This window comes from Onychomys torridus, chromosome X (genome assembly GCF_903995425.1).
Source record: "Onychomys torridus chromosome X, mOncTor1.1, whole genome shotgun sequence".
Classification (NCBI taxonomy): Eukaryota; Metazoa; Chordata; class Mammalia; order Rodentia; family Cricetidae; genus Onychomys; species Onychomys torridus.
The window spans coordinates 65,901,076-65,925,290 of NC_050466.1; the positions used below are offsets into that span (position 1 = coordinate 65,901,076).

The following is a 24,215-nucleotide window of genomic DNA, read 5'->3' on the forward strand; positions in this document are numbered from 1 at the left end:
TGTTCTCTGGATAAATCACCTCAGGTTAGCCCACCAGGTACAAGACCAAGATGTCTGCTGGAAAGAAAAAGAGCATCTATTAAAAAGATGCTCACAATTAATGAGGCAATTGCCAAATCACTCCATTCTCCCCAAAAAGAATCAGTAAAAGCATGCTGCACCTTTTCCTCAACAAAGAAGCCTGATAGCCTCTGCCTAGTGTTAGCTCCCTTCTGTTCTGAAACTGAAGTCCCAATAAAGCTCGCCTGTCTTGTCTGCCATATGTGACTTAGTCTCATTTCTGTTGATCCCAGCATCCAGCAGTAGTTAGCTGGAAGTGGAGATAAGAGGACCAGAAGTTTCTTGTGCTGTGTAGGAATACCAGGTCAGTGTGGGATACAGATAATTTGTTATTAAAAAGAGAGAATGAACTCTCATCCAATAACTGATGGAAGTGGATGCAGAGATCCTCAGCCAGGCCCCAGGTGGAGCTCCAGAAGAGGGACTGTAAGAGCGTGAATTGTTGAATCCAAGATTGCAAAAAGCACAGGGACAAATAGCCAAACGAATGGAAGCACATGAATTATGAGCCAACGGCCATGGAGCCCCCAGCTGGATCAGGCCCTCTGGATAAGTGAGACAATTGAATAGCTTGATCTGTTTGGGAGGCATCCAGGCTATGGGACCAGGACCTGTCCTTAGTGCATGAGCTGGCTGTTTGGAACCTTGGGCTTACACAGGGACACATGCTCAGCCTAGAAGGAGGGGACAGGACCTGCCTGTACTGAATCCACCAGGTTTAAATGAATCCCCAGGGGAGTCTTGGCCCTGGGAGGAGATGGGAATGGAGGGGAGGGGATGGGGGAAGGTGGGGTGGGGGCGGGAGGAGGAGGACAGGGGAACCCACGGCTGATGTGTAAAATTAAAACACAAATATAATAATAATAATAATAATAATAATAAAATAAATAATAACCGAAAACAAAAAAGAGAGAGAATGCAAGCCAGGCAGTGGTGACTCATGGCTTTAATCCCAGCACTCCAGGTCAGGCTCCAAGACTACACAGAGAACCTTGTCTCAAAAAACCAGAGACACATGGAGGGGAGGAAAGGAGAGAGAGAATGCACTATGGCTAGAGGGTATAGCTCAGGGTTAGTTACAGTATATCCCTGGCATGCTCAAAGCCCTGTCCTTACCTCAGGAGGTTATCTACTTTGGTGGATCTGTACTTGGGCTATACACAGTGGCATGACTGGTTTTAAAAACACAGACTTGGGTCTGTTTCACGAAACCTGTGATTTAACTGGTTCAGGCTATACAATAAGCAGCAGGATTTTAAAGGCCCCTGGGGAAACTAACTAAAGTGCAAGCAAAGCTGAGAACTACAGTCTATGTCACTGGGCAGATGTTCAATGCTCTAGGTTTTAGAAGCTTCACCTAACTTATTTATTTACCTATTTTATGTGCGAGTAGATCAAAGGATACTTTGCAAGGGCTGGTTCCCTCCGATCAAGTCATTCCCTGGGATTGAACTCACGTAGTCAGGCTTGGCAGCAAGTGCTTTTACCTGATGAGCTATTTTGCCAGCCCTAGAGCTCCATCCAATATGTAATAGCAGCACCAAACTCAAGTTTTTTTGATAGAAGTTTTTAAAAATTAATGAACAGCCAGGTATTTTGGTGCAGGGGGATCTCTGAGAGCTCAAAGCCAGCCTAGTACACACAGTGAATGTCAGGCCACGACTGCATAGTGAAGCCCTTTCTTAAAAACAAAAACAAGCAAACAAAAACAAAAACAGTAATATAGACGTATCTTTAAAAATAAATGCCGTGCAAAATAATCCCTATTTAAACGGTGTGATTCTATTTACGCAAAATTAATTATTTAAAAAAATCAAAACGGGGGGGGGGGGGGTTGGGGATTTAGCTCAGTGGTAGAGCACTTGCCTGGCAAGCACAAGGCCCCGGGTTCGATCCTCAGCTCCAAAAGAAAGAAAGAAAGAAAGAAAGAGAGAGAGAGAGAGAGAGAGAGAGAGAAAGAAAGAAAGAAAGGGAAAAAAAGGGGGGGGGGGGACAGGGGGCACAGATGACTAGGAAGGGAAGCTAGGAATAAATTCCAGGGATAGACATGTTACTTATTTGGATTAAGGTACACAAATATTTACACTTATCAAAACATGTCGCCGTAAATAAACCGGTTACAAAGAGACGTGGTTAAACCCCTGCTGTGTTAAAAAAGCACAACAAACCGGAGATAAGAATCAGTGAGAAAGGAGAGCAAACAGGAGGGAGGGTCAAGCCTAAGCAATCACTGGCACTCTGGCAACCGAAAGCAAGGTGCTTCTAAGACTACCGAGCCGGAGAGTCCCAGGGGAAAAAAACAAGCAAACAAAACACGCGTTTTCCGGTACTCGCAAAACCGGCTGAGTGTCCTCACCGGAAGGATCCGGAAGGAAACGTTGCCACCCGGGCAAAGAACCCGGTAGCAACTTGGTTCCTGCGCGGGTGCTGGGGCTGTAAGGCACCGGGCGGTCGGCTGGTTGTGGATCGCAGAAGGAGGACGCTGGGGCCCGCCGACCATCCGCTGCTACTATGATTCCGGTGTCGCTGGTGGTGGTGGTGGTGGGTGGTTGGACTGCCGTCTACCTGGCCGACTTGGTGTTGAAGGTGAGGGCCTCGGGCCTAAGGCTTTAGCCGGCAGAGTCCAGGGCTGGTGCGCGTGGTCCTGTGTTGCCTGAGGCCTTTTCTCCTCCCTTGCCAAGTTTCCTGCGGGGGGCTGGAACCCGCTCCGCCGGCGGTGTCTACGTACACCCTTCCGCGTGGTGTATCCGTCCGGCGGAGTAAATAAAGCCGGGCAGGCTGCGGGAGGGGTGTGGCGGCCTGCGCCGCTGCCGCATTGCGGGCGCCGGGTCCCTGCAGCTTTTGGCTCCTTCCCGGGAGGAGCCTGTGGTGTGGGCTTGGGAGGCAGGGCTCGAAGGAGGAAAGAAACTAAAACATCCGCTTAGGAAAAGGCATTGTTTTCCTTCTTGGTGCTAAGGTTACAACCGGAGAGACACTGCTGGTATTGGGATAAATCAAATTCAAATCGTGATTTAAATCACCGTTGTCAAACTCGAAAGTGTACAAATGTATCCGAGGTTCCGGTTAAAATTTAGATTCTGATTCAGCAGATCTGGAAAGAAAGCTAAGATTCTGTTTTTCCAACCAGTTCCTCTGCCCTGCCGATAGTGCTGACCCACAGACCATGCTTTAAAGTAGCATGCTTAAGTACTAAGAATTTAGATAGCCACATGTTCTACTCAAATTCTAATTTACACCCTACACTCCCTTCTTCATGGTGACGACACACACCCTGGGCATACAGTGCATTTTTTGAGTGTTGTGGGTGTTGGAATGGTAAGAAATTTCAACAGTTGCCTGAGCACGTGCTTTAGACACCTTCAGAATGGAATGGGTGTCAAGAATACGAACATAGAAATTCCCAAGGGTTTAAAAATTAAAATCATGAATAGTAAAACCTTCATGTGTTCTTTTAAACAAAATGCCTCATGGCATTGTGTCTTAGATAACAATAAAATGAAATGGCCCTTGTGCTTCTTTGCCATATTTAATTTTAAAGCCAGATCTATGAAGTGTAGCCCTTAGGAGAACTAGGCTCTGCCAATTCCTAACCTTTGTGACCTTGGGCAAATAACTACCTGTGCTCCATTTCTTGTCTTTAAATAGGGATAACAATAGGAAGAATCGCCTGGAATTACGGAGAGTATTATATTAATGCATCTCTATGATATACTACATAAATCTGAGGTTCAACGACCAATAACACTTGGATGTACTGGGCACTTGTTAGAATGACAGAATTTCAGATCTCACCACTAGACCTGTACAATCAGAATCTGCAGCTTAACAGGATTCCCCGCTGATTTCTCTGCACATTTGTTTGTAAATCACTGATGGATTTGGCATAGTGTTTAGCAACACAGGCCACAGTGATTTGGTGACTGGTTTCAAAAGAAAAAGCCATGTGGTTTCTTCTTGTTTCATATGTGGAAAAAAATCCAAATAAAAAGAACTCATCAATCTTGTACAGTCAGTCCCAGGTCAAGCAAGTGAGTGATAAGGATGTGGCTTTAATTTCTGAGGCATCCTCTACATGAAAGTGTCAACCTCTGAGCAATGGCACTGATCAGTGTCTGGGGTTAAGATCTTGCCTTAAAAAGGGGGGGGAGGGGTTGGGGACCTGGGTTCGATTCTCAGCTCAAAAAAAAAAAGAGGGTATATGGCTGTTTTGTCTGCTTGTATGAACACTACATGCATTCAGTGCCCTTGGTGGCCAGAAGAGGTTGTAAGATCCCCTGGAAGTAGAGTTAAAGGTGGTTCTTAACCACCATGTGGGTACTGGGATTTGAATCTGGGTCCTCTGGAAGAGCAGCCAGTGCTTTATGGGTTAAGCTGTCTTTCCAGTGCCTGAGACCTCGCCTTTTAGAACATTCACCTTCTCTTGGTTTGCTGTTCTACTGTTGATTTTTCTAGCTTTCCACAGTGGACTGTTACTGCACAGATGTGCCAATCTCCTTGTGAAGTCCTAGAAAACAAGCAAACTTAAAATGCCATCAGAAGACAGGAGAGACAATTACAGATACTGGTATTCAGACTCAGGTTGTTTCTTACGATGAAAAAAGAGCTGAAGTAGCCTTGTAGGACAAATGCATTTTGTATGCAGATGACAGTACAGTACTTACAGTGCTTTCTGTGACTGCCTTGGTATCTATAGGTCTACCTTAGTCAAGGACTTCAGCCTTTCTAAAAGATAAGACTCTTGTGACTGTTTATCAGCAGCTATCACTGTAGCCCCTGGGGAGATTTAAGAGCTGCTACTGAGACCAAGAGGACAGTGGGTAAATTTTGTACTTTGATTTGGTCAAAGTTGGTTTAACTTGAGGCTTACTTAGATATACCAATTCAAACTAAGCTAGCTCTTCTGTAGAATCCACTGGAAGTCAAAAAAGGATCTCAAAAGACTTCTTTCCATCCTGTGGCAATAAAATAAACCTGTGTTGTCCACTGTAGTAGTTATTAGCTGTATGTGGCTACCTAGCATTTGAAAAAGCTTGTCTGAATAGAGATGTGCTATGAGTATAATTTTGATACCACATTTCAAAGAATACTAGAAACAAGTGTCTCAGTGTTCTAATGTTGATTACACATTAAAATGATAGCTTGGATATTACAGATTACAAATACATGAAAATGAATCCTTAAAATTTGGTGACTAGGCAGTTTAAAATTATATGTGGCTTGCATTTTTGACTCACATATTTCTTACGGTCTTCATGGTTGTAAGCAGAGGTCAGGTTTGTTTTTTTTTTCCCCCCAGAGACAAGGTTTCTCTGTGTAGCCCTGGATCTCCTGGAACTCAATCTGTAGACCAGGCTGCCCTTGAATCCATGGAGATCTACCTACCTCTGCCTCCACAGTGCTGGGATCAAAGTTGTGTGCCACCACCACCTGGCAAGGTTGGGATATTTTTAAGGGCTGGAATAGTAAGTATCTTAAGCTTTATGGTTCATGGGATCTCTGTTACATATTCTTGGGTTTTGTTGTATATTTAGAAGAGACAGGATTGAGACAGCATTTCTCTATGTGTGTCTGGCTGGCCTGGAACTCACAATGTCAACCATGCTGGCTGTGAACTTGCAGAGATACTTCTGCCTTTCCTTCTCCAGTGAAGTGATGGGATTACAAGCACACACCACTGCTGGCTACTTTTGATTATTGGTTTAGTGGGATTTAGAATCACCATGGAAACAATTCCCTGAGTGAATGTAGCTGCAAGAGATTTTCTAGATTAGGATAATTGAGGGAAAAAACCCACCCCAAATGTAAGAAGTACTATTCCCATGGGATGGGGTCCTGGACTGAACAAAAAAAGAGGAAGCCCCTAAGCACAAGCTTTCATCTCTTTCTGCCCCCCGACTGCATGCAATCTTACCAGCTGCCTCAACCACCAACCTCCTCAACCTCTATCTGCCATAGCTTTTGCTCCATGATGGGCTATACCCTGGAGCTGTGAGCCAAATTAAAGCCCAGCAGTTTTTTGTTTTTTTTTTAAAGAAATAATCCCTTAAAAATTAAAAACTGAGGGGTTGGGGATTTAGCTCAGTGGTAGAGCGCTTGCCCTGAGTTCAGTCCTCAGCTCTGAAAAAATAAAAACTATTCTTATATTGTAGGCTATAAGTCAGATTTTGCTCTTGGACTATATTTCTCTGGACTCTAACCCATCTGCCTAGTTAACCCAAGACCTTTAATACTTTGAAGAATAAATGTAAGGTTTTAAGATTATAAATATTTGAGGTGGGGATTGTGGCTCTGTTTGTGGAGCCCTTGTCTAGCATGCACAAAATCCTAGGTTTGCTCCTCCCAATACTATGTAACCAGACATGTTGCCATATGCCTGTAATCTCAGAACTTAGAAGGGGGAGTCAAGAGGACTACATGTAAACTAGAGGCCAGCTTGGGTTATGTGAAACTATCTCAAAAAATACTATAATTCGGGTGGTGGTGACGCACACCTTTAATCTTAGCACTCGGGAGGCAGAACCAGGCGGATCTCTGTGAGTTCGAGGCCAGCCTGGTCTACAGAGTGAGTTCCAGGAAAGGCACAAAGCTACACAGAGAAACCCTGTCTTCAAAACAAAACAAAACAAAATAAAACAAAACAAAACAAAAAAACTAAACCAGTGATTTCTCAACCTATGGGTTGAAACCCCTTTGGTGGGCGGAGTTGAATGGCTCTCTCACGTGGGTCACTTAAGACCATTAGAAAACACAGATATTTACATTACAATTCCTAACAGTAGCAAACTTACAGCTATGATGTAGCTATGAAATAATTTTGTGGTTGGGGGTCACCACCACATGAGGTTGCAGCATTAGGAAGGGTGAGAACCACTGTTGTTGAGCCACTAACATCTTGATTTCTTATACAGTACTTATTTTCTTTATTTTTAACCTTTATTTAGTTCTTTATTTATGTTATAAATCTGTCCTTCAAATTTGAGTGATGCTGAACTTTTCTTTCTCTTAGTCATCTGTGTATTTTAAACATTCTTATGAAGACTGGCTGGGAAAAAATGGATTGAGCATCTCTCCTTTTCATATAAGATGGCAAACTTCAGTTTTTAATCGTGCCTTTTACAGTTGGGGACGGCGGAAAGCAAGGATGCTTTACCAATGGTACTGTTCATCTTTAATTTGGGGGGTTATTAGTAATTTAATTAAATTATCATCATCAGAAATAGCTTAAATATATTTATATTTAAGCAATTGTATCATTGTGCTTTTTCATACATTGAAAATCATGGCACCTGACCATAGTGGTGCATACCTCTTATTCCAGGCTATCCTAAAAGATTTCAAGTTTGAGACCAGTCTGAGCTGCATGAGAACCTGTCTCAAACAAGCAAAAAAATAAAATAGAGGAGGCTGGAGAGGTGGTTCAGCAGTTAAGAGCATTTGGTGTTCTTCCAAAGGACACAACTAAAGTAAAAATAAAACAAAATAAATAAGTAAATAAGATACTTAGGGAAATTTATGGTTTTGTATTTTCATGGTCTTTGGGATACCTAATATCCTAACAATTTCTTTTTTAAAAGATGTATTTATTTTGTATTTTGTATGTTTGTTTTGCTGAATGTGTACCACCTGCATGCAGGAGCCAGGCAGGTATGGGGTCCCTGGAACTGGAGTGGCAGACAGTTGTGAGCTGATTATGTGGTACTAGGAACTGAACCTGGGTGTTCTGCAAGAGCAGCCAGTGCTCTTCACCTCTTAACCATATCACCAGCTCCCCATAACAGGTTCTTAGTTAAGAGAAATTTGGGTTTGTGAATAGTGTACTTCAAATTACTTTTTGTTAAAAATAAAGCTCCAAGCAGGAATCCCACCACTCAGAATACTGAGTGGGAGAATTGAGAATTTGAGGGAAGCCTGGACAACATAGCAAATTCCAGGCCAGTCTGGGGTATGTAGTGAGACATCTCTCTCTCTCCCTCTCCTTCTCCCTCCCTCCCTCCCTCTCCCTCTCTCTCTCTCTCTGTCTCTCACTCTCTCTCTCTCTCTCCCTCTTACCCCTCTCTCTCTATATATATATAGATAGATAGATAGATAGATAGATAGATGATATGTGTGTATATATATTACACAAATATGCAAATGTAAGTTCCAAATGTGTTCGAGCTAAATGTAAATAATTAATAAAAAAAGTACACAGTAATAAAAATAGGCAAACCTAAAATTCAATTCTCTGAAAAGACTAATAAAATTGATTAAGCCTAGGCCATGAATGAGTAAGAAAAAACAGTAATAGTAACTAAAAATAGTAATTGAGCCGGGCGGTGGTAGCACATGCCTTTAATCCCAGCCAGCACTTGGGAGGTAGAGCCAGGCGGATCTCTGTGAGTCCCAGGACAGGCTGGTCTACAGAGCGAGATCCAGGACAGGCACCAAAACAACACAGAGAAACCCTATCTCAAAAAAACCCAAAATAATAATAATAATAATAATAATAATAATAATAGAAAAAAGATAATACTTCAGAGTCTGTGAACAATAAAACAGAAATAATACTACTACAAACAATTCTACAACTTTAAATTTCACAACAGAACTTATAAAAAGGAACAGATCAGTCCCAACTATAGAAGCATAATTTTAATGATTAAAACAGCAGAATAATAAAACTTAAATTTGACTCCATTGATATTTAAACTACTTTATCACAAAGTGAAGCTAAAATAAGATACAAACAGAATGGATGAAAAATGAATGCATGCCCCAATGTTAAGAGCATTCCTAACTATATTAAAAACAATCAAAACAGTGCTATATAAATGATCAAATGGAGAGGAAATGCCCCAGCCCCCTTTTTAAATTGGCAACAATATTCAGCTCTTTTGGGGTATCAGAGTATTTTAGTTTGTTAGAACTGTCTGTGAGTCAGTTAGTTTAGATGGAGAAAATAAGGCAAGCTATTGATCTTTTTACCCATTGTTTAAAAGTTGTGAAACATGGCCAGTCAGTTACTTTTGTGAGTGTATGCATTGTGAAGAATTGTACACTTACATGTTTGTTTTTGTCCTTGTTGCCAGGTTCAATTTTGGAATGGTGTTTGGCGTAATTGCCATGTTCAGCTCCTTTTTTCTCCTTGGAAAAACACTGATGCAGACTTTGGCACAGATGATGGCTGACTCTTCTTCTTCCTCTTCCTCCTCTTCCTCATCTTCCTCTTCTTCATCTTCCTCTTCCTCCTCTCTTCACAATGAACAGGTGTTGCAAGTTGTGGTAAGTTTACTCTTTTTTGCTTTAAACTGCTGAAAACACAGATAAAATTTTCTGGCTAGTATGGCTGTAATGTATAGCATAAACATGAAAGTAAAACACCTCATAATTTTTAAAATTACACATTTAACCACAAACCATTAGTACAAGATTAGCAGAAAGTGTCACAGTATTTGATGTCAGTCAGTGGCAATACCTGTAGCAGAGAATAAATTAACCACTTATAAGACAAGGCAGCCATTACAGGTTCCTCTCAACTCAGGTTGTCTTCTTGAGATGTGATTGCAAGGAGTAGGCATTCTGACTTAAGATGTCTATAACATGGAAATAAACTGCATCTTAATGCTGTGCAACATTCCCTGTCCTTTTCATGGTTTTTCAGAATGTAATCAATAATCTTTAAATTAAAAGTATAAGGCTAGAGTTGGGGGTAAAGGTATAAGACATTTTTGAATGATCACTGTCGTTTCTTTGAAACTGGCTCTCACGCTGTTACCTGGACTAGCCTAGAACTTGCTATGTAGCCTAAGCTGCCCTTGAACTCAATGGCGATCATCCTGCCTCAGTCTCCCAAGTGTTGAAATTTCAGATATGAGTCACTACACCTATGTTGTGAATTTTTTAAAAAATTATTTATTTTATTTTATGTGGCATTGAATTCCCTGGAACTGTAGTTACAGACAGTTGTGAGCTACTATGTGGATGCTAGGAACCAAATCTTGGTCCTCTTCAAAAGCAACAAGTGATTTTTTTTTTGAGCTGAGGATCGAACCCAGGGCCTTGCGCGTGCTAGGCAAGTGCTTTTCCACTGAGCTAAATCTCCAACCCGTGATTTTTTTTAATTGTTTGTATCTTTTTAAAAAATTTTAATTTATTTAGTTATTTTTCTGTTATCAGCTTGATACAGTATAAATTCTTATCCTAATAGTGAAATGTTTCTTTGAGGCTTGCCCAGTAATTGAGTAAAACCAAACTTATTATAAGCCACAGTCATCCTAGGGTCCCCCCTGCTATATATATATATATAGCCTCCCTGGTTCTGTGGGTTACAATCTGATTGTTCTTTGCTTTACATCTAGAATCCATTTATGAGTGAGTACATACCATGTTTGTCCTTCTGGGTTTGGGTTACCTCACTCAGGATGATATTTTCTAGATCCATCCACTGCAGCAAGTGCTCTTAACTGCTGATCCATCTTTCCAGTCTCTACCTTGTGATTTCTTAATATAAAAAAAATAATGTGCTAGGTTTTATTCCTTTGCTTGCAAGATATAGTAATTCTTATTTTAAAGCACAAGTGTAGGCTTATATCTTTTGGCAATACTGGGGTTTGAAAGTACAGCATCATGCATGTAAACCAAGTTTTCTACTCCTGAGCAGAAGCCCCTGCTATTATCTCCTACCTTTTGCTTTCTTCAGTTTGCAAGAGTGCTCGACATTGCCTCACTTTTACTTCATATTTCTTCAACTTTTATTTATGTATTTCTAACTCACATTTTTATACTTGTACTTTCCATTCCATGAGTTATAAATGTTGCATTTAATCATGTTCTTGTTAATAGGACATTTAAGGATTAGGAACAGATCTTTTAAAAAAAGAAGAAATGACCTCTCCTAAGCTAGAACAATGGGGAAAAACTTAAATGTGATTTATAGAGTAATACTCAGTCAGTAGAACATGAGACTCTTAATTCCAGGGTCATGGGTTCAAGCCCCACTTTGGATGCCAAATGTAAATAGAGGCTTTTCTCTGCCCTGCCCTGTCTCGTAGCCATTTCCAAATAATCACTCAGAGGGTTGTTTTAATTATAAATGCTTGGATGATGGCCCAAGCTTATTACTAGCCAGCTCTACATTTAAATTAACCAATTTTATTAATCTGTGTATCTCTACATGGCCTGTGACTTACTGGTTCTATCACATCTTGCTTCTTGGGCAGCTCACAGCATCTGCCTTGATTCTGCCCTTCTTCATCTCTGTCTTTATTTGAATGTACTGCCTAACCTTATTCTGCTTTGCCATTGGCCAAACAGCTTTATTTATCAACCAGTGAGAGTAACAGTAAAAGATGGTCATAACTCTTTCTTAGAAGTTGAGACGTTTTGTCAGGTGAAGCTGCATAAGACATGTTGTATTTCATCACTAAACATATATGAGTACGTCCTGCTTACTGGCCATGTACTGAGTTCCAGTTCCCTGGGGAACAAAACCCAGTGCTCACACTCATGGAACTTTTAGTCTAGAAGGTGAGATGCTATGATTGTTATTTGATTGTACTTTTTTTTTGAGATAGGGTTTCTTTGTGTAGCTTTTGAAGCCTGTCATGGAACTTGCTTTGTAGGCCAGGCTGGCCTCGAACTCACAGAGGTCTGTCTGCCTCTGCCTCCCGAGTGCTGGGATTAAAAGCGTGCGCCACCACTGCCCAGTTTGATTGGACATTATACAAGGTGCTATGGCAACAAAAAGAATCTAAGGTGTATCTGGCACTAGGAAAGAAGAGAGCAAAAAAAGTGAGGACAGTTCATATGTCCTGGAAAGGGAAGCCTGGAAAGGGAAGATGGAACTCAAGAACTAAGCACCTCAGGAATAGAAGGATCACTGTAACATGGAACACAGGGGGAATTATCATAGTGATCATAAATAAGTAGGTAATGAGCAATGTTTTCCATATGAGATTTCCGTATGTGTCTGATTTTGTTGTCTCAGAACATGGCTAGTAGGCAGATGTTGTGGATGATTGGTTGATAAATAAAGTGCTGATTGGCCAGTAGCCAGGCAGGAAGTATAGGCGGGACAAGGAGAGAGGAGAATTCTGGGAAATGGGAGACTGAGGCAGAGAGATGCTGCCAGCTGCCATGATGAGAAACAGATGTTAATATACGGGTAAGCCACGAGCCACATGGCAACTTATAGATTAATAAAAATGGGTTAATTTAAGATATAAAACAGTTAACAAAAAGCCTGCCACGGTCATACAGTTTATAAGTAATATAAGTCTCTATGTATTTACTTGATTGGATCTGAGCGGCTGTGGGACTGGCGGGTAAGAAAAATTTGTCCTGACCGTGGGCCAAGCAAGACCAAAAAAAAAAAAAAAAAACCTCTAACAATAGGCAGAATACACTCAAGAAGTTTATTTTGTTCTCCTTGACTTACAGATGAGAAAACCAAAGCCCAGAGACATTACATCATTTGCCCATGGTGACAGTTAGGAAATAGTGTGTCCATCATCCGTGATGATAAGAGTCTATGCATATTATGTTGTGCTCTTTTAAAAAGACAAATAAAAGCTAGGCCTAGTGATGCAGGCCTATAAATCCAGCTACTCAGGAGGCTGAGGCAGGAGGATTGCAAGCTTGCTTGGCTATAAAGCAAGTTTAAGTCCAACAAGGGCCACTTAGTGAGAACCTCTCCCAAAGTAAAAAGTAAAAGAAAGTGTTGGGAGGCATAATTCCATAATCACTTGCCTAGCATGCATTAAGCCCTGGATTCAATTTGAGGAGTAAGAGGGGGAAACAGGTGAGTAGATAGGTTGGGTCATCCATTCAAAGAAGTATATGTAATTTTGGCCTGCCCCTATGAGTAATATGGTGAAAGTTTAAGTAAGCATATTGTAAGAGAACAGTATGAAACGTAGGAGATAAGATGGGAGATATAGGTAGTATCTAGACTGTGAAAGACCTTTCTAGAAATTTTCTCTTTTACTTATAGATTAGTGTTCTGTGCAAAATGAGCCAAAGTTAGATCAAAGATGGGGAGACCATTTAAGAGTACAGATGGAATGATTCACATTAGAAGTAATAAGGATCTAAACTAAATTTGTGGTAAAGAGAATGAAGGCCCCTGAGAGGCTACCCATGCAGAAGATGGTCCTACACCCATGCACATAAAAGGATTCAGTGGATTAAAAAAAAAAGAACAGATGAAGTTGGAAGGAAAAAGTGGTGATGGGATAAGGAAGGAGTTGGAGGCTTGGGACTGGAGGGTGGATTTGATCAAAACATGTTATCTGTATGTATGAAATTTTCAAGCAGTTTTTAAAGGGGAGAAAATGCGAATAAAGGTGATGGTTTTTCCTTACAATTCTCAGACAGTGACTAATTTAATGTGAAGCTGGAGGGTGCTATACAACTAGTTAGTGTTCAAAAAGATGAGGGAAGGAAGCTCTTTTAGAGAAAATCTGATCATTAGTCTGTCTGCCTGAGAGAATTCCAGTGGCAATTGTCATGTAGAGAAGAAATTATTCTTCTCTTTGCTTCTCAGTTTATTCAGTGTTCATAAAAATACCAAGTGTGCTGTACTTTGGAACCATTAAAAAACCAGAAGCCCTATAGTCTACCGTGCATATTTGTATATAATTTTAAAAATGCCTTGTCTCTTGTTTTTGATATAGCCCTTGGAGCTTAAGAAACATACTTCTGGCTTCCTCTCTAATTCCCGGCAGCCTTGTTCAGTATTAATTCCCACAACCCTGGCACTGTGTGCTGTTGAAAGAGTATTCTGCATTCAGTGTTCTGGTACATCTAATACTCTGTGCAATCATATTAGAGACAGATGGTCATCTTGTACTGTTGCCAGGCAATAAGACTTGCCATCTGTTGCTATAGTCAGTCACAAGCTCAGACCTCTTACCTTGTCTTACTTATTAGTGTATCCAGAAGATAATGTAGAGAAGGAATGAAGAGCTAGTTGCATAAAATGAAGTGAGTTATTTGAAATAAAAGCAAGCTGTGCTTTGGTGTGGGTTGTTTTGTGAGCTAGATGGCATGTATGAGAGCTAATCTTAAGGGAAAACATTTAAAGAGGCCTCAGAAACAGAGAAGCTACTAAGCTGAACAGATGAGTTACCCAGCATGGGAATGGAAAAATGGTGGAACACAAGGGACACTGATACTTGTGGGAGAAAAAAGTCATTCAGTGAGATTCCATGTAACAAGATAGCGTGCGTGCACACACTAAGAATGTTGATTATGAAAACGGGTTTCATAATCAGACCATGGACACTTGGAATCAGTGGACTTTCAAAAATGACTGAACCACACTCTTCGGAAAACCCCTCTTGGATCAAGGCTTAAAAAGTGAAACACATCTGCTGGGCAGCCCCCAAACAAAGTCTGATTGAGAGAGTGGTAAAACTCAGGGTCACAAAAGTCCTGGAAGGAAAAGGAAGAATCAGCCTCTTCATTCATGTGAACATAGAATGAGGAAGACATAAAACTAACATCAGAACTATGGGATGTTTTTATGTAACAGTAAACAGTGTTTCTTTGTTCTCAGTTATTTTTGATTTTTAAATGTTATTTTTAGAGCAGGTTTAAGTTTATAGCAGTATTGAGAGGAAATACAGAAATTTCCCATGTACTTCCCACACAGACACAGCTGCCCCAACCAGAGTGGTCCACTTGTTACTGTTGGTAAATCTAAACCAATGGGCCGTTATCACCCAGGGTCCATGGTTTACATTTAAAGTCAGTCTTGATGTTTTAGGAAATATTGAATATTGTTAGATTTGGTACCCCTAAGTTTTTTTAATACCAAAAACTAAAAGCAAAGTAAGATGACATGGCAAATAAAATGGAGGATACATTTCTGACATGTATTACAAAGGACCAATACTAGTGTTTGAAGTGTAATTAACAGACTCGTAAGAGAGGAATACGGCTGAGTGTGACAGTGCAGGAGGATCACTGTAAGTTCAACATCAAGCTAGTCTCCCTACCAATTTGCATGTCACTCTGTTTCAAATAAAACAACAAATAGGTTGGAGATTTAGTTCAGTGGTAGAGCGCTTGCCGAGCAAGTGCAAGGACCTGGGTTCGATCCTCGGCTCCAAAAAAAAAAAAACTAATATATGAATTACATCAGGAAAAAACAAGTTGGGTCATGAATAGACTACTGAGGCTGCAGATTTGAATAAAATGAGCTTTCCTAAAGATATAGGTAAGTCTGTTTTTAAGAAAGCAGCTTGATAAGATATATAGATCCATGCTGGCTAGTCTTATGTCAACAAGCTAGAGTCATCAGAGAGAAGGGAATCCTCAATTTAGAAAACACCTCCATAAGATCCAGCTGTAGGACATTTTCTTAATTAGGGATCAATGGGGGAGGGCCCAGCCCATTGTGGGTGGTGCCATCCCTGGGCTAGTGGCCCTGGGATCTATAAGAAAGCAGGCTTAATACCACTCTTGGGCATATACCCAAGGAATGCTCAATCACACCACAAGGACACTTGCTCAGCTATGTTCATAGCAGCACTATTTGTAATAGCCAGAACCTGGAAATAGCCTAGATGCCCTTCAACTGAAGAATGGATAAAGAAAATGTGGTACATACACACAGTGGAGTACTACTCAGCAGAGAAAAACAATGACGTCATGAGGTTTGCAGGCAAATGGATGGAACTAGAAAAAAATCATCCTGAGTGAGGTAACCAGACTGAGAAGGACAAACATGGTATGTACTCACTCATAAGTGGATTCTAGACATAAAGCAAAGAAAAATCAGACTGCAACCCACAGAACCAGGGAGGCTATATAGCTGGGGGGACCCTAGGATGACTGTGGCTTATAATAAGTTTTGGTTTTACTCAATTACTGGGCAAGCCTCAAAGAAACATTTCACTATTAGGATAAGAATTTATACTGTATCAAGCTGATAATAGAAAAATAAATTAATTAATTTAAAAAAAGAAAGCAGGTTTAACAAGCCATGAGCAAGCCAGTAAAATAAGCATTACCTGTGCTTCCAGGTTTCTGTCTTGTTTGAGTTCCTGTCCTGTTTTCCTTCAGTGATGAACAGCAATATGGAAGTGTAAGCCAAATAAACGCTTTCCTCCCCATCTTGTTTTTTTGTCATGGTGTTACAGCAATAGAAACCCTAACTAAGACAAAGGTACCAGGATTATAGGGTACTACTGTGACAGACTTGACCATGTTTTGGGAAGATTGTGGAAGGACTTTGGAAATTTGGGCTTGAAAAGCCACAGAGCATTGAGATCTGGGTGGGATGTTCTGTGGAAACATGGGGGAAATGAATTTGACAGCAGTGCAGAGGATGGAGGCCTGGCTTGTGAAGTTTTAGAGGGAACATTAAAGACTATCAGGGCCATTTGCTATTTTAGTTCTGTCATTGTGGTTAGCTGGGGTGGAAGATTCAGCTGTGATTAACAAGATATCAGAACTACTAAAGCAAAACCTTTGCAGTGTGCTTGGATACTTGATGCTAGTCGGCGGGAGCGGAGAACCTGTCATTGATTAAGAAGAGACCAGCATTGTTAGGGTGACATCTTCTGGGAAGTGTTTCTGGAGAGCACAGAGAAGCGGTGTTCCAGAGGCATCCTAGCTTGTACATTGTGCTGGCCACCGAACTTGGTAGTGTAAGAGTCACCCACCCAGGTGGTACTGGTTTTGAAGGCATGAAGGGGTCATGGAGAGCAGCTGAGGCATGGCACTGTAAGAGGCCAGGAAAGGCCATTGGTTAAGGTGCAGCCTCAGTGGCAGTTCCAGGCTGAGGATTGAACGGGTCATGCAGAGATGTTGAAAGTGCACCCCAGTTGCAGCAGTGGACCCCAGCAGTTTTGGAAATGGCAGTACAATGGGATAGCCATCAAGGACAGCAGCAGCAGTGGAGTGGAGCCAGCCAGAGCCCGGGAGACAAGTTTTGTGTGCTGCAGAGGGCGGAGCACAGGAAGTGACCTGACCCCAAGCCCTTGGAGGAGCCCAGAGGATAGTGAGTGGATCCCAGATGTTGAACATTGTGTTGTTTACATGGTTAAGGTTTGGTTTTGATTTGATTTGATTGTGACTGTGTCCTGCTTCTTCACTCTTGAAATATGAAGATAATGTAATTTTGATTTTTACAGGAGACCAGAGCTGAAAGACTTTGAACTTTTAAAAGAGATTTTGAATTTTTAGAGAGATTGAATATTTTAAAAGAGACAGATTTTAATGTGTTTGAATTTGTAAAGACTGTGGGACTTTTAAAGTTATTTATGATTTTATTGTGAGCTCTTGACCAATAAGAGAGGAAGGATTGTGGATTATTAGTGATGTGTTTGTGTGTCAAGTTGACTAAGGGGTCACAAGCTAGAGTTATCTATAATGAGGGAACCTCAATTGAGAAAATGCCTCCAGAAGATCCAGCTGTAGGGCATTTTCTTAATTAGTGATTGATGGGGGAGGCCCAGCCCATGGTGGGTGGTACTTATGTCAAGTTGACACACAAAACCAGCCAATACATAAGTATACAACTATAAGAAGTAGCATGGTGTTAAATTGATAGAAAATTTTCACTGTGCTAAGTCAGATTTGTCACTTTTTGGATGAAGAGATGGCTCAGTAGATATAAGAGCACTTGCTGTGAAAGCAGGAGGATCTGAGTTCAAATTCCCAGCACTCATGTGTCTTTGCAGCCTGCAACCCCGGTATCGTGTGGTGAAGACACTCACTAGCCATCTAGCCTAGCTGAAATGGTGGAGCTTTGGGTTCATTGAGAGACACTGTCTCACAACAGAGTACAGAGAGGGCCAGCAAGATGGCTCAGTGGGTAATAATAGCCACTAAGCCTGATAACCTTTGTACTATCTGAAGGATCCACATGTTGGAAGGAGAGAGCCAACTCCTCTACGTTGTCCTCTAGCTTCTACAGGCACAGTGTAGCAAGTATATACTCCCAAACATGCATGCAACAATTAATTTACTAGTTAAGGTAGAGAGCAATAGAGGAAGGCACCCATCATTGGCTTCTGCATGTGTGTGCAGAGGCATGTATGTACCTACACACACACAAAAGTTTACACTTGAGAATTTAATTAAGTCACAAAAATAATTACAAAAAAGCAAAAACTTGTAAAATAGTTAAATGACCAGCAACTCATTCCAAGAAACATAATGCAGCTATTAAAAACCATATTGAGATGCTAGTTTTTAAAAAAAACAACAGGCCTGATGGTGCATACTCACAATTCTAATGCAAGAAGGTAGAAGCAGTAGAATTCTTAGGACTTTCTGACCAGGCAGCCTAACCTAATTATTGAAATCTAGGTGAGAGAGGTTTTTTTTTAGATTGATTTATTATGTGTACAGTGTTCTATCTGCATGTATGTTTGCACACCAGAAGAGGGCACCAGATCTCATTACAGATGGTTTTGAGCCACCATGTGGGTGCTAGGAATTGAACTCAGGACCTCTGGAAGAACAGTCAGTGCTCTTAACCACTGAGCCATCTCTCCAACCCAAGAGAGAAAGAGAGAGATCTTCTCTAGCCACTACCTTGTTTTTAGAGGTATCTCAGATACTAAGAGCAATTTGTTGCTCTAAAGAGGACCAGGTTTGGTTCCCAGAACCTACATGGTGGCTCATGACCATCCATAACTCCAGTTTCAGGGGATCTGATGTCCTCTTCTGACATCATGGGCACCTGGCACATATGTGGTGCACATACATACATGCAAACAAAACACACATACACATAAAATTAATCTAAAAATTTATTTTTTGATTTATGTTATATGTATGAATGTTTTGCCTGAATGCATATATGTACACCACATACATACCTATTACATTCCCTGGAGCTGGGATTATGAATTGTTGAGAGCCAAGATATGGGTGCTGGATGCTGTATAAGAACAAGTACTCTTAACTACTGAGCCATCTCTAGAGCCCTAAAAAAAGCATGTTAAGCTAGCTATGGTATAATGCAGACATAGAATTCCAGCCCTCTGGAGACTGAGGCAGGAAGGTCTTTCTTAGTAGGTAGACTCAGCTGTATATGTAAGACTCTATCTCCAAAAATAAAGAAAGAAAGAAAAAAGAAAAAAATAATCATAGAATTAGAAAATACTCATGAAGAGATATTAGATGAAAACACAAGTTTCAAAGTCATGTTTATAACTACAGTATAACTTTTGAAAGTAGATATAAAGGGGAAAAACTAGAAAGATATGGCAAAGCATTGAGAATGGTTCTGTTTTCTGTTTGCAAAGTGAGCAGGATTCTACTTAAGTTTTCCTGTTTAGTTTTTTAAGGATTTATTTATTTGTATTTTATGTGTAAGTTGTTTTTGTCTGCATGCATGTACATGTGTGGACTTGGTGCTCATGGAGGCCAGAACAGTGTGTCAGGTCCCCTGGACCTGTAGTTACAGTTTTGTGAGCCACTGTGTGGGTGCTGGGAATTGAACCCAGCTCCTCTGCAAGACCAGTATACTGCTCTTAACTACTGATCCATCTCTCTAGACCCCAATTTGCCTGTATTAAGCACTTTTAGTTAGTATTTAATTGATAATTCATAAATGAAGGGATTTTCTCCAGAGAGATTTCTTTTGGGTTCTAAGTCTTGTACTGTGAGAAATGTGTGGTCCATATGTTCAAGCTCTCTCCTTAACAGATGATACCTTGTTACTGGACCTCTTGGCTCTAAGAATTTTATTGTTCAGCCTGGCTATAGAAAGCTTTCCTACGCCGGGTGGTGGCGCACACCTTTAATCCCAGCACTCCGAAGGCAGAGCCAGGAGGATATCTGTGAGTTCGAGGCCAGCCTAGTCTACAGAGCGAGATCTAGGACAGCCCCCAAAGCTACTCAGAGAAACCCTGTCTTGAAAAACCAGGAAAAAAAAGAAAGCTTTCCTTAGGTATGCACTGATACTCATAATGCACAACATTTTTAGAGTACATGATTGTAAAACAACTCCTGCTTCATCTGTCCATGAGTCTATATTGTGTTAAGTTGTGTATCTTTGCTTCTATTTTTCAGATAGGTAAATTGATAAGGGTAAGAGGAATGAAGGGCATGGTGCACCACCACTGACCAGGCCCTTTGTTATAATAGCGTCCATTACCTTTTATTACCTCTTATAACTTGTGAGTATTAAAAAGAGCCTCAATGGGAGAATGTCCTGTCTGACTCAGCACAAACTCTTGAAATCTCTTAACAGTTCAAAGACAGGATTTTTGACTAATTTTTTTTTGAGACAGGGTCTCTCTGTGGTTGCCCTGGCTCTGTAGACCAGGCTGACTATGAATTCAGAGATCCACCTGCCTCTGCCTCCTGGCTGCTGGCATTAAAGGCATGCACTACTACCTCTGGGTAGGACTATGAATTTTAGGAAGAGTTCCCAAATTGAACATCCAACCCTTAAGTTAAGGATGGCTCAACCACTGCCACCTTCATTGTCACCCTGCTTTCTCTGGCACTCAGGGTACCTTCATTCTGTCCCATGGTGAAGTTCTTGGGAATCTAGATATGTAACTCTTTAATGCAGTCCTTCCCATTTTCTTTAAATTGATAGTAAACCTGATTTATAGAAATTGCCTAGATTAAAATAAAACAAAACATTGCTTCTTTTCCTTAGTTATGCTAGAGATAAAAATTGATCATTAATGGTCATAATGCTTTTAGATCATGGAATACTAAGTTTGGAGGTTTCAGCTGTAAGACAGAGTGAAGGTCATGCCTCTTGGTTTACAAACAGGACTCTGCTGTACTCACACTGATAATCATTGCTGTGTTATGTCTGTAAACAGGTTCCTGGTATAAATTTACCTGTCAATCAGCTGACTTACTTCTTCGCTGCAGTCCTCATTAGTGGTGTTGTACATGAAATTGGACATGGTATAGCAGCTATTAGGTAATAAGATTTAACTTTCTCTTTTCTACTACATGCAAAGAAGATTCATTCCTCAAATCTGCTATATTTGAGTTTTTTTCCTTTCAGTAGATATTACTCAATGTATGCCCTCCATTTATTATTTTGGGGCAGTGTCTCTTTTATAGAAAAAAATTAATATATTGCTGATATGTCCTTCTAATCATGTGATCATCTGTATTCTAACTCTTTCTGTCCTTTGCTTTATGCCAGCATGGTTATAATCTCAGTACTTCGGGCGTTTTAATCTAGTCCTTTTTATTTTAAAATTATACTTATTTTGCATGTATGTGTGCATGTACATGCTGTGGCATGCTTGTGGAAGTCACAGAAAAACATGTGAAAGTTGCTGTGTTCCTTCTGCCATGTGGATCCCAGAACTCCAACAGGGCACAGGATTGGCAGAAAGCTCCCTTATCCACAGAACCAGCTTGCTAAGTGGTCCTCTAGTTGTCACTGAACTCAAGTCTCTGCCACTGCTCAGAATGTAGTCAGAAGGAAAGGTGTCTTTCACCCAGGATAGCCTCCAACTCAGGGTCTTCCTGCCTCAGTCTCTGAAGTATTAGGAAAATGTGTGTCACTGTACCTGGCTCTACCTTATCAACTGAAACTGTTTCCTGTCCCTGTCTCATGTTGGCTAGAATAAAAAGTTGGCTAGAAGTGCTGGGTTCAACGATATCTAAGCCTGCCTAGCAACCCAGGTGGAAGATAGAGGATGAAACCTAGGACTGACTTTGGGAATCACGCTGTGTTGGTGGTTTTGACTACCCAAATGTATCTTTCTATTTACACCTAACTAAGTTGGGAAGAAGGCAAGGGTAGTCACTACCTTCCCTGATACTCCATGGCAATTCCTGCCATAATCAGGAGCATGCTGACAGGTATGTTTTCTCTTTTGTATGTATATACCAGGGAAAAGGCAAACCACTATTCTGGAGGAGAAGATTAAACATTATTTTCCAGTTGCTTATGAACAAATCTAGCTTCTGATAATAGATATTCATCTTAACACAGTGTGTTTGAACATATGTGCACACTACTGATTTAAAGAGGCAGTGTATGTGGGTGTAGGGATGGGTGTATACATGTGTTAGAGAACTTTTTTCAGGAATCATTTCTCTTCCTACAGGCAGATTCCTGGACTTGAACTCAGGTTGTCAGGTTTGATAGCAATCTCAGCAGCCCCAGTTACCTCTTACAAATTGCATTTTTCCTTCCATATGTTTAGCCCTGTAAACTGTGGGGTTTTACATCTAAAAACATTATTACTAATAGTTTCATAATTTACAGTATGTTTGTGAGAGAACTTGGAAAACTTTAAAAATATTATACTTTTATTTAATTCTTTGAGAATTTTACATATGTGTATGGTATATTTTGATCATATCCATCCCTTACTCCTTGACTCCAACTCCTATCAGACTCCCTCTCCTTCCCAAGTTCTCCCCGCACCTCTTAGTAACCCACTAAGTTCAGTAGTGCTCCCTGTTAGGTGCATGGTTGTAGTGCCATCCACTGGAGCATTGGCAATCTCCCAGAAACCATCAACTGCCAATCACTCCTCAGCTGGGGGCAGTGCCTCATGAACTCCTCCCTACCTCATGCTATGCTGTTAACTGGTTTGCTCTTGTGGTCCTATGCAGGCAACCATAGCTGTTTTGAGTTCATGAGTGTACTGGCCAAGTTACATCAGGAAGATGGTTTGGCAGCAACCTTCCCCAACTCTGGTCTTACAATCTGTCTGCCTCTTCTCCAGTGTCTGCCTGAGCCCCGAGGGACTAGGTGTATGATGTCAATGTCCCATTTACAGCTGAGCACTCACAGTCCCATATTTGCTGCTCTTTGACCAGTTGTGAGTCTGTTTAACTGCCATCCATGGCAAAACTTAAATAGTACAAGTGCCTCTGTGATGGTTGACAATAGCACTAATCTATGAATATAAAGATAATGAATTCTTTAGAAGGCACTTTAATACTATATCTATTTAGCAGAACAATAATAGTAGATTCTTCCTTAGGGCCTGTGACTTCCTTTCATAGTCACTGTTCTATTACTGTGAAGAGACTGTGATCTATGCAATTTTATAAAGGAAAGCATTTAGCTGGGGACTTGCTTACAGTTTCGAGGTTTAGTCCATGATCCTTAATGGCAGGAAGCAGGAAGGCACACATGGCACTGGAGCAGTAGCTGAGAGCTCTACTTTCTGAGCTGCAGGCAGAGAGAAAGAGACTGTGCCTGACATGGGCTTTTGAAACCTCAAAGCCCACCTCCAGTAACATACTTCCTCCAGGAAGGCCACACCTACTCCAACAAGGACACACCTCTATCCCTTCTAATTATTCTAACTTCAACTCCCTGGTGACTAAGTATTCAAATATATGAGCTCATGGTAGCCATCCTTATTATACCACCACACCTCCCCACATGTAGTGTTTTAGCCAGGTTTAGTAGTAGTAAGCATGAGTTCCCTCCTGTGGAACAAGCCTAAATCCAATCAGAAGAGTGGTTGGTTATCCACAGAACAATCTTGGTAGATTGGTTTGTTGATACAGTTCACAAGGTTTACAGTCCTAGCAGACTGCATAGTACTGTCTGCCACTATGAACTATGAATTATTTATAAATCTCATTACCAACAAATAGTGAATTTCATAGTTGTCTTGTGCATTTACTATTAAGGTAGTACTTTCCTCATACTACCTCTTTGGTCCTGTGAGACTATTGAATATATATATATATATTAGCTGAGGATTGAACCCAGGGCGTTGCGCTTGCTAGGCAAAGCACTCTACCACTGAGCTAAAACCCCAACCCTGAATATATGTTTTTTAGAAATGAAATGGTGGAAAAACTGCTCCTCTTAAGGACTATCTTACCATTAACTATTTGTTTTGTATTGGTTTTTTGTTTTTCAAGGCCGGGTTTCTCTGTGTACTTTTGATGCCTGTCCTGGAATTCACTTGGTAGCCCAGGCTGGCCTCTAACTCACAGAGATCCGCCTGGCTCTGCCTCCCGAATGCTGGGACTAAAGGTGTGCACCACCATGGTCTGGCACCATTAACTATTTTTAAATGCACTCAACATTAGTTAAACAGAAATATACTTACATAAATCTTGAGGATTATTTATAATAACTAAGATAATGAGTTTGAATCATATATTTGATTTATTTATTCCCCCTTGTCCTTCTCTGAAAATAGTTTCTAGTACTCTGTATAAATTTCTATCATTGATTTCTCATAAAATTATTA

The 24,215-nt window shown here is 40.8% G+C and overlaps 1 protein-coding gene and 1 long non-coding RNA gene across 5 annotated transcripts in view; one reads left to right on the forward strand and one right to left on the reverse strand.

The window, feature by feature from the left end:
- Window positions 1-2,918, reverse strand: part of LOC118574189 — a 48,044-nt gene extending 45,126 nt beyond the window's left edge. For all 3 annotated transcript variants that reach the window (XR_004943697.1, XR_004943699.1, XR_004943698.1), the window contains exon 1: window positions 2,417-2,918. This is a non-coding gene — a long non-coding RNA (uncharacterized LOC118574189). The remainder of the gene's footprint in view (window positions 1-2,416) is intronic.
- Window positions 2,440-24,215, forward strand: part of Mbtps2 (membrane bound transcription factor peptidase, site 2) — a 44,167-nt gene continuing 22,391 nt past the window's right edge. Inside the window, exons 1-4 of one of the 2 annotated variants that reach the window (XM_036174936.1) lie at window positions 2,440-2,646; window positions 7,067-7,215; window positions 9,129-9,321; window positions 20,844-20,947. In XM_036174936.1, the coding sequence (XP_036030829.1) occupies window positions 2,572-2,646; window positions 7,067-7,215; window positions 9,129-9,321; window positions 20,844-20,947 (521 nt within the window). In that variant the 5' untranslated portion in view covers window positions 2,440-2,571. The remainder of the gene's footprint in view (window positions 2,647-7,066; window positions 7,216-9,128; window positions 9,322-20,843; window positions 20,948-24,215) is intronic. The other variant, XM_036174937.1, reaches the window with a different exon arrangement.